Source organism: Lynx canadensis, chromosome F2 (genome assembly GCF_007474595.2).
Source record: "Lynx canadensis isolate LIC74 chromosome F2, mLynCan4.pri.v2, whole genome shotgun sequence".
Taxonomy (NCBI): domain Eukaryota; kingdom Metazoa; phylum Chordata; class Mammalia; order Carnivora; family Felidae; genus Lynx; species Lynx canadensis.
Window position 1 is genome coordinate 18,106,146 of NC_044320.2, and position 10,953 is coordinate 18,117,098.

The 10,953-nt window shown below is 42.4% G+C and overlaps 1 protein-coding gene across 1 annotated transcript; it reads right to left on the minus strand.

The window, feature by feature from the left end:
- Positions 1 to 1,556: 1,556 nt before the first annotated feature.
- LOC115506268 (tubulin alpha-1A chain-like) lies at positions 1,557 to 3,210 on the minus strand. Its single transcript, XM_030304181.1, has one exon. It carries the CDS (start codon positions 3,116 to 3,118, stop codon positions 1,763 to 1,765), a length of 1,356 nt encoding a protein of 451 aa, XP_030160041.1. The 5' UTR covers positions 3,119 to 3,210; the 3' UTR covers positions 1,557 to 1,762.
- Positions 3,211 to 10,953: the final 7,743 nt, after the last annotated feature.

Here is a 10,953-nt window from a genome sequence, read left to right on the forward strand (position 1 = left end):
TCTTAGGGGCCACGTGGACATTTAGAATTACATTTGAGGTGGGGTAGGTGACCTGCCTAGAGGGCCTACGGTACCTCTCTCCCTTGTGTTTAAGAATTCCCCAAAGGTCCTTAACGGGGCTCTTTGCAGAGAAAATATGGCAACAGAGAATTTTATTTTTATTCAGGAGGAGGACAGAAGAAAACTGTTGATTTATTAGACATCCGAGGTTGGAGGGAAACTGGAGAATTCCCTAATTTTTTGCATCTTTTTCTGATTTACTTAGTCTCTTACTTAGCCTCACAGGGCAGATTAATGACAGTTTCGGCTTGTTTCTTCCCTTTGTCGCGATGGTTATGCAGCGTGTGAGATTTCCGTCCTTGTGAATGAGATGGTTTTAGGGAATATGAAAATGCAGCATTCAGGCTCCGAGAAGCAACCCACCAGGCCAGGATGGGGGAGACGCACGTGTGAGAGGGATTAGCAATTTCAGCTGCCTGCCAGCCCAGCATGAGTCACCAGTGTGTTGGGACTGCCAAGAGCAGAATTTGATCTGGGGCTGAATTAACAGGGCTGCAGTGTCCAGACCAAAGGGAGTGATACTCTCGCTGTCTCGGCATGAATCAGACCACACCTAATGTACTGCAGCTCTTACCCCGAATACTCTTTCTAGCTGATTATAGTTTATTATAGTGTGAGCGTGGATTGTCTAATAATTGCATGAAAAATACAATCCTTGGGGCGCCTGGGTGGCTCAGTCGGTTGAGCGTCCGACTTCGGCTCAGGTCATGAACTCGCGGTCCGTGAGTTCGAGCCCCGCATCGGGCTCTGACAGCTCAGAGCCTGGAGCCTGCCTCAGATTCTGTGTCTCCCCCTCTCTCTGCCCCTCCCCCGCTCATGCTCTGTCTCTCTCTCTCTCTCTCTGTCAAAAATAAATAAGCATTAAAAAATTTTTTTTTAAATATAATCCTTTACCTTATTTCTACTCTAGAATTTACCACGCAAGTTGTGTTATCTATATGTAGATATTTGCATCTTTGAGGGCTAAGCACGTCTTTCTCTTTTGTGTGTCTGGTAGTGTAAAGGGGACAGAGATGTGTTTGGTTCTTCCTCTTTTATGAAAATGGATCAGCTTCTGGAAGCAGTGTCTGCTGTATGGAGCTTGACTGCTGTGGTTGAACAGGCCTGTATTCAAATCCTGTTTCAACTCTTAGGAACAAGAAGCATTATGCAGTGGCCCTTCTCATTTCCAGTTCTACATTTTGGGGTGAGAGTATTTTCTTTATGCTCCTGTGTACCCCCAACCTAGCAGACATAAACCCATAGACATACACCACCCTTATCTTCCTTTTCTACAAAGCAGTAAGTATTGAGCCCTGAGAACAGGGTCTCCATAACAAGGGAGTTTTGGAAGTTGGGTAGGTAGGGAACAGGGCAATGCAGAAATGGTGAATCTGGTAAGACGACACACTGGGGATTTCAGGCAGAGGCACTAAGACTGCCTCTAGAGGCAGAAAACTGCCTCCCTCTCTCTCTCTCTCTTTCTTTCTTTCTTTTTTTTTTTTTTTTTTTTTTTTAGACAGGGAATACTTTATTCAAACCCATCAGAGAAATGGACAGCTTGGATCTATAACAAAGCGTTGTGTTTTAAAGCATAGGTCAGTAATTGTATATGAAAGTATACACTGCTACATACAAATTAACTGATCAAAGCACAACTTTTCAATATTCAAAACAGAATAAGCTTCCCTGTAAAAGCAGCACCTTTGTGACATTTTTAACTTTAGTATTCCTCTCCTTCCTCTTCACCCTCTCCTTCAGCAGAATCCACACCAACCTCCTCATAATCCTTCTCAAGGGCAGCCATGTCCTCACGGGCCTCAGAAAACTCTCCTTCCTCCATGCCCTCACCCACATACCAGTGAACAAAGGCACGCTTGGCATACATCAGGTCAAACTTGTGGTCCAGGCGAGCCCAGGCCTCAGCAATGGCTGTGGTGTTGCTCAGCATGCACACAGCTCGCTGTACTTTGGCCAGGTCTCCACCAGGTACCACAGTGGGAGGCTGGTAATTAATGCCAACTTTGAAGCCAGTGGGGCACCAGTCCACGAACTGGATGGTATGCTTGGTCTTGATGGTGGCAATGGCAGCATTGACATCTTTGGGAACCACATCACCACGGTACAACAGGCAGCAAGCCATGTATTTACCATGGCGAGGGTCGCATTTCACCATCTGGTTGGCTGGCTCAAAGCACGCATTGGTGATCTCTGCTACAGAAAGCTGTTCATGGTAGGCTTTCTCAGCAGAGATGACAGGGGCATATGTGGCCAGAGGGGAGTGGATGCGGGGATAGGGCACCAGGTTGGTCTGGAATTCTGTCAGGTCAACATTCAGGGCTCCATCAAATCTGAGGGAAGCAGTGATGGAAGACACAATTTGACCTATCAACCTATTTAGGTTAGTGTAGGTTGGGCATTCAATATTGAGGTTTCTACGACAGATGTCATAGATGGCCTCGTTGTCTACCATGAAGGCACAATCAGAGTGCTCCAGGGTGGTGTGGGTAGTGAGGATGGAGTTGTAGGGCTCAACGACAGCAGTGGAAACCTGGGGGGCTGGGTAAATGGAGAACTCCAGCTTGGACTTCTTGCCATAATCGACAGAGAGACGTTCCATCAGCAGGGAGGTGAACCCAGAACCAGTTCCCCCTCCAAAGCTGTGGAAAACCAAGAAGCCCTGAAGACCCGTGCACTGGTCGGCCAGTTTCCGAATTCGGTCCAAGACAAGGTCGATGATCTCCTTGCCGATGGTGTAGTGCCCTCGGGCATAGTTATTGGCAGCATCTTCCTTGCCCGTGATGAGCTGCTCAGGATGGAAGAGCTGGCGGTAGGTGCCAGTGCGAACTTCATCAATGACTGTGGGTTCCAGGTCTACAAACACTGCCCTGGGCACATGCTTGCCAGCTCCCGTCTCACTGAAGAAGGTGTTGAAGGAGTCATCTCCTCCCCCAATGGTCTTGTCACTTGGCATCTGGCCATCGGGCTGGATGCCGTGTTCCAGGCAATAGAGCTCCCAGCAGGCATTGCCGATCTGAACACCAGCCTGGCCAACATGGATGGAGATGCATTCACGCATGGTTGCTGCTTTGCGGCTGCCGAGCAGATGGCGGAGAGGAGGAGAGGTTGTTGCTTCTTACAGCGCGACTCTTAGGCGGTCGATGTAAGAGAACCTGCCTCTCTCTCTTTCTTAAAAATAAATATTTTTTAAAAAAATTTTTAAAAAAGACTTTTTTGTCTCCCTTTTTCTTTGTTTTGTTTCTTAGACTCCATATATGAGTGAGATCATGTGGCGTTTGTCTCTGACTTATTTCACTCCACTTTATTCCTTCCAGGTCCATCCATGTCTCTGCAAAGGGCAAGATCTCATTCTTTTTTATGCCTGAGTCATATTCCATTGTAGATACGCACCACCTCTTCCTTAGCCATTCATCTACCGGTGGACACTTGGCCTGCTTCTACTTCTTGCCTGTTGTAAACAATGCTGCAATAAACATAGCAGCGCGCATATCTTTTTGAGTTAGTAGTATCATTTTCTTTGGGTAAATATCCAGCCGTGGAAGTCCCGGATCAAATGGTAATTCTATTTTCAATGAACTTTTCTCATTCTTATTCAAGTTGTTTTTAATGTTTTTTCATTTATTTTTGAGACAGAGAGAGACAGACCATGAGCAGGGGAGGGGCAGAGAGAGAGGGAGACACAGAATCCGAAGCAGGCTCCGGGCTCTGAGCCGTCAGCCCGGAGCCTGATGTGGTGCTTGAACTCACGGAGGGTGAGATCGTGACCTGAGCTGAAGTCGGTCGCTCAACCGACTGAGCCACCCAGGCGCCCCCTTTTCTCATTTTCAACTATCAATTTAGAAACAATTAAAAAATACTTAGTGAGGGGCACCTGGGTGGCTCAGTCAGTTAAGCGTCTGACTCTTCGTTTCAGCTCAAGTCATGATCTCATGGTTCATGAGTTTGAGCCCTGCATCAAGCTGTCAGTGCAGAGCCTGCTTGGGATTCTGTTTCTCTCTCTCTCTCTCTCTGCCCTTCCCCCACTTGTTCTCTGTCTCTCAAAATAAACAAAAATACACTTAAGAAAATAATGATCTGAAAAGTGTGACTAGCTTATTGTGGTAAGAAAAGCTCTCTGGCCTCTTCTGAAGGCAATCTGGAAAAAACAATATTTATCAAGTGTCTGAGTACAAATACTCATACCTTGCACCCAGTAATTGTATTTCTTAGAATGTGTGTTGACGAAATGTTGAAATTTTGACGAATATGCATGTATAAAGTCTTATGTTTCCTAGCATTCTATGTAATAGGAAAGACAGAAAAACCCCAAGTATTGAATAAAAGGGAAATGATGAACGTGTGATAACCTATTGAGTAGAACTTCCATACTTTAGAAGAACATGATAACTTATATGGCTATGTAAAAGCGTGGTACCATATATCACTATATCACCTGTAATTACATTGGGAATATTCACAAGCAGGATAAAAACAAGTAAGGCTATTGACATCTTATTTTCTTCTTCATACAGGTTTGTATTTTCCAAAATGCCCTCAGCTCTTTTGAAGAGTATTCCCAGGTAGGGCATGATGTTTAGGGCTCAAGAGGTGGTAGGGACATGAGGGACCAGAGAACATAGCAGCTTCTTGGGACACAACACAGACTTATCACAGTAGCAAGTGAAATCGGCATTAAAAAGGTGTAGTAGCTTCACTCCACAGGTCAGACGACATATGAGATTCACATTGTCTGGGTTTATTCCTATTGTTTGCACTATCATCTCTCTAATTTTTGGGAAAGTCCTCCACCGCTAATTTCCTGACCTCACCGGTATTTATATCTACATATATCCTGCCAAAGACAAAGTTGATACTAAAAACAACAAACAAAAATAAGATTTGCAAAAAATTAGTCTTTCTGTGTTAGGTGACTTAGAAGAAATAAATATTATCTCCAATGATGTTACAGTTCACCTGGGGGAAAAAAAAGACAGATATACAAGAAAGAGAGGAAACATCCATTAAAAAATAATGCATGTGGGTCTGATTTTGGGCCCTTAATTCTGTTGTTCCTTTGGTCTACCAATAATTCCACAAATAGTATTCTGATTATTTATCTTTTGTATCTCTACTTTTTTTGCTGGTATATATTCATGCAGTTGATCTCATATCCAGCTATCTCTAAATTTTCATGAATTATATTTTGTAGATTACTTTGTGATTTCTAAAGAGATAATTATATTATCTGTGACAATTGCAATTTTATGTCTTTCTAGTTCTCATTTTATTTATGTGTATTCTTTTGTGGAACAGTACAAGGTTAAATAAAAAGTGAGAGCATGCTTCTGAGATAGTTTATCATTTAATAAAACATTGGCTCCTGAGTTTGCTACCTCAAAATAAAAAGTAACATCCAGAAATCAGTGATGCAGCCAGAAAGTGCTCTGAAAGATCAGTCAGGGGGAGCTAAAGATGGGTTTGGGATTTGGGCAGGTGTGGTTTACTGGAAGCAAAGTCAGACTGAGTGAGCAGCAGTGGCGTTGTTCAGGCAGGCCTGCAAGGACTAAGAGATGAAGCGATGCAGATAAAGCGGGGCCCAGGTCTGTGTGGGTCTCTACGGTCCCTGGTCAGCATGTCCCTGTTCCTAGGGGAAAATCTAGAGATTAATGCTAACACCAAGCCCTTACACTTCACAAAAACATTTCAAAATATTATCTCATTCTACAGTAATGACTAAAAAAATAGCAAGGAGAAACGGACAATGGCTAAAAGAGGAAATCCACTCAGAAGGTCAAGGAGAACCCAATATGACAGCTAATGTTTATTCAGGGCTACTGGGTGCCTGGCACTGTTCTGAGAGCATTGAATGTATTGACTCGTTTAACCTTTGCAACCATTTCATGTGTCAACTCTCGTTATTCCTGCGGTAGGGATGAGAAAGCTAAAGTAAAGAAAATGCCCCAATCTCCCAGCTTTTACCTATCAGATCTGAGGTTGTGCCTCCCCCTGCCCTGGGGAGGGAGGTGTGCACCTGCACAGGCAAGAAGAGAAAAGTATGAAACCTCAAGATCATTCTGTAAGAGCCTCCATCCAGGTTGCATTTAAGCCACTATTTTAAAATTTATTTTGAGAGACAGAGGGACAGACAGACAGCATGAGTGGGGGAGGGGCAGAGAGAGGGAGAGAGAGAATCCCAAGCAGGCTCCACACTGTCAGTGCAGAGCCCGATGTGGGGCTCGAACTCATGAACCCTGAGACCACTACCCTAGAGATCAAGAGTCAGACGCTTAACCAACTGAACCACCCTGGTGCTCCTACACTATTTTAAAGGGAAGTGATGTTCAGCTTGAAGGGAGACTGCTTGAGGTAACAGGTAAGAAATGATGCCTTCTCTGTGGCTGGGGAAACCCAGAGACTTTGGGCCATGGACACAGCAAGGAGCAAGAACAGGTACTTCCTGGGAAGGAGTGCCTGATTCTAGACAGGCTGGATCCAGAGAAACCGGAAACTGAGAAAGTTATTCTTGATTATTTTTCAAGGGTGATTTGCATGATTGAATTCTTACTTTGTTCAGCTTTCCACTAAAAATGTATAAATTATTGTATGGGAGTCACAGAGGTGACACAGAGGATGATGTTGACCCATACCTTACTGCCCTTAGTGTTTTTTGTATTCTCTAAAATACTACGATGATAATGCATTGTTTTTGGAATGAGAAATAAATATTATCAAAGTAAGCAAGTTCAACTATGTGAAGCAAGTAAGTAAAAAAGTATGCACATAAAAAAGTGTAAAAAATATGTTCTAAAACTTTTTCTTTTTCCTATATCCTTTTTTTCTGGAAATAGTATGCATTACATTTATAATAGAAAAAAAGGAAATTTTTTTTTTAAAGAGAGAAAGAGAGAGCACGAGCAGGGGAAGGAGCAGAGGGAGAAGGAGAGAAAGAATCTTAAGCAGACTCCACATCCGCATGGAGCCCAACACAGGGCTCAATCTCATGACCCCGAGATCATGACTTGAGCCAAAATCAAGAGTCGGATGCTTAACTGGCGGAGCCACCCAGGAATTACGATTTTTTTTACATAGAATATTTTTATTGAAGCTTCAGATGAATCACTCGTTTCAAAATGTGTCTCCTGCCCAAGAGGACAGGAGCTTCCTTCACCAGGCATAGACGAGGCAGGCTGCGAGTGACATGAATATATTTTAGTCTGATATATGTCTTTTGAATCTTGTCAATACTAGTCGATTTTATTAACAAATGGAATTTGTCAGATTCACAGCACATGTATGTGCACACACACGCGTGCATGGACTGTATTGACAGATCACCATTTGCTTACAGATTAATCAGTGAGTAAAATTGAGGGAACATCTCTGTTTGTTGCCTTTTTACATCATAACTAGATTTTTATCTCAATATTTATCATAAATATTTTTTTTAAATGCTGAAAAGTTGAGATTTTTACAGGGAACATTATAAATCCACCTCCTGGAGTCAAGAATTAGCATTGCACGGTTCTCGCTATGTCCATCGGCTATCCGTCCATCTAGCCATCCAACAGTCTGTCGTATTTATTTGACGCATTTCAAGATTAGTTGCAGATACCAGTACATTCCCCCCTAAATACTTCAGCAGGTATATCACTGTAACGAATTTTTATGTTTCTGTGTGCCTTTTTTTAAAATGGTGACTTCATTTTTTTAGAGAAGTTTGAGGTTCACAGCAAAGGTTGAAGGAAAGGTAGAGATTTCCCGTACACCTCCTGTTTCTGACTCACGCATAGCCTTCCCCATCGTCTACATTCCCCACCAGAGTGGTGCATTGTTGCGACTGATGGGTCTGCATTGACACATCATTATCACCCAGAGTCTGCAGTTCATAATCCAACACTAGGGTATCATGCAGAGTAATTTTACGGGCCCCCAAATCTTCTGTGCTCTGCCTATTTATCCCTCCCCCTCTTCACCCTGGCAAACATTCATCTTTTTACCATCTCCATAGCTTTACCCTTTCCAGAATGTCATAGAATTGAAATCACACAGTATGTAACTTTTTAGGTGGCTTCTTTCACATAGTAATATGCGGTTAAGTTTCCTTTGAGCCTTTTTTCTAGCCTGGTGGCTCATTTCTTTTTAATGTGAAAAACATTCTATTGTCTGGAGGTACCAAAATTTATTTATCCATTCACCTACTGAAGGATACCTTGCTTACTTTCAGGTTTTGGCAATGATGAATGAAGCTGCTATAAACATCTATGCACAGGCTTTTATATAAACTTCAGTTTTCAGTTCCCTTGGGTAAATACCAAGGAGTCTGATTGCTGGATTGTATGGTGAGAGTATTTTTAGATTTATAAGAAACCTTCAAAATGTCTTTCAAAGTGACTACCATTTTGCCCTTCCATCAGCAATGAACGATGGAATTGTTCCACATTTTTGCCAACATTTGACACATCATTATCACCCCAAGTCTGTAATTCCTAATACAGTTCACTTTTCTCTTTGAGTTGTACATTCTATGGGTTTACAGTTGCAAACTTAGCTAGTGGTTTGGTTAAATGTATGAGAACATGTATCCATCATTACAGTAGCATGCAGAGTACTTTCACTGCCTTAAAAATTCTCTGTGCTCTGCCTATTTATTCCTCCCCCGTCAACCTTAGCAACCATTAATCCTTTTACTGTCTTTTTTAAATAGATTTTTTAAAGTCTATTTATTTTGAGAGAGAGAGAGAGAGAGCACAAGTTGGAAAGGGGTAAAGAGAGAGAGGGGGAGAGAGAATCCCGAGCACCCTTTGCCACCAGTCCAGAGCCCGATGTGGGGCTTGAACTCATGAACCATGAGCCCTTAACTGACAGAGCCACCCAGGCACCCCTTTTTACTGTCTTTTTACTTTGGTGTTGTCAGTGTTCCAGATTTTGGTCATTGTAATAGCTGAACTTTTTTTTTTTTTTAATGTTTATTTATTTTTGAGAGAGAGAGAGTCGGTGAGCATGAGTGGATGAGAGAGAGGAGAGAGAGAATTCCAAGCCAGCTTTGTGCCTCCACGCCAGAGCCCGACTCAGGGCTTTGTCTCATGAACCGTGAGATCATGACCTGAGCCCAAATCAAGAGTGGGTGCTTAACTGACTGAGCCACCAAGGTGCTCCTGAACTTCTTCTTCTTCTTTTTTTTTTTTCTTATGTTTTATTTCTCTAAAACATAAATTTATTTTTATTTTTATTTATTTTTTTAAATTTTTTTTTCAACGTTTATTTATTTTTGGGACAGAGAGAGACAGAGCATGAACGGGGGAGGGGCAGAGAGAGAGGGAGACACAGAATCGGAAACAGGCTCCAGGCTCCGAGCCATCAGCCCAGAGCCTGACGCGGGGCTCGAACTCACAGACCGCGAGATCGTGACCTGGCTGAAGTCGGACGCTTAACCGACTGCGCCACCCAGGCGCCCCTAAAACATAAATTTAAAAACTAGGGCAAGAAATTCATTCTCTGGCCCTGTATTCTGATTTCAGATTCATTAAGTATTATAATTTTAAATAATTTATTGCTCCTGACTTTTGATTGACATCCAGAAAGCTGAATGTATAATAAGTCTTTGTCCTCATGGCAGAATAAGCTCCTGGATCATTCTAGAATTTCAGGCGGAGCATTCATGGTCATGGATAACTTTCTACATAGAGGAGTGAGGCATGCAAGGAGAGACCAGACCACAAATGCAGGTCCCGCACCTTTGCGACACACCCAGAATGCTCCACACCTCTCACTGTAACTGCCACCTAACTTTCCTCCCTGACCCTGGAGTAAGTTCATTATCAAAAATGTATTGAGTTGTGTTAAGATGTTTGGAAAAAAACATATAATTGGAAGGCACAGGGGTTTCTAATTAATTGCGGGAAAGAAAACATAGAATATACGTATTTTTACGATTTTCAGTGTTAAGTTATCTCTGTACCCAAACTGGGACTTGAACCTATAACCCTGAGATCAAGAGTTACTCGTTTCACCAACTGAGCCCCTGAAATATTTTTTTTTGAAAAAAGAAAAAGATTTTTGCAGAGTCAACGCACAGTTTCAGAGTAAGGAGAAAAAATTGTGGGCCAAGGCTCAGAGGTTTCATGGGGAAAACTATAATCTTGAAGAAAAGGTAGGATGTGGACAATAGAAAGGGAAGGGTATTTTGGACGGCAGCCACAATGTAAGCAAATGATGCTATTTATGGGAAAGCAGGTGTACTTTGAGGCTGGAGTGGATTTTTTTAAAAGACATCATAGATGCTTAAGCTCTCATTAAGCTCTTCCCCATCAGAAATTCTCACGTCACCACCATTCTAGTATTTCCTTGAGCCTCTGATCAATGTCATATTTGCTTTATGGTTTATCTGAGATTGCATTACTCCTATGATTACCTTCTAATCACCTCTGGCCACAGCTTATGCTGTTTGACTTGGCACCATTTTATTTCATTGAGCAACATGGTGGGCATTTATCACACTAGAGAGATCATTGTACAATGTGATTATTGTTGTTAATATTGCCTTGGTTTTTTTCCTGTGAGAATGTCAGGTCTCCTGGATGGAAGACGTCAGTCGGGTGTAGTGAAAAGTGCACTGAACTGGGAGTCAAAAAACCTGGCTCCTCATTTTATTTCTGCAACTAATTTATATGAGACCTTGTCCGAAACATTTAATTTCTCTCGAGATTGTAATATAAAAGTGGTCTGAAAGGGCCTTCTATAAAATAGCTCCAAGCATAGGACTGAAATGTCATCATGAAAGACATGTTGGGAATGAAGGTGAAGAGACTTGAAATTTTTGCAGCTTTTTAAAAAATGTTTATTTATTTTTGAGAGAGAGAGGTGGGGGACGGGTAGAGAGAGGGGGGACAGGATTTGAAGTGGGTTCTGTGCTGA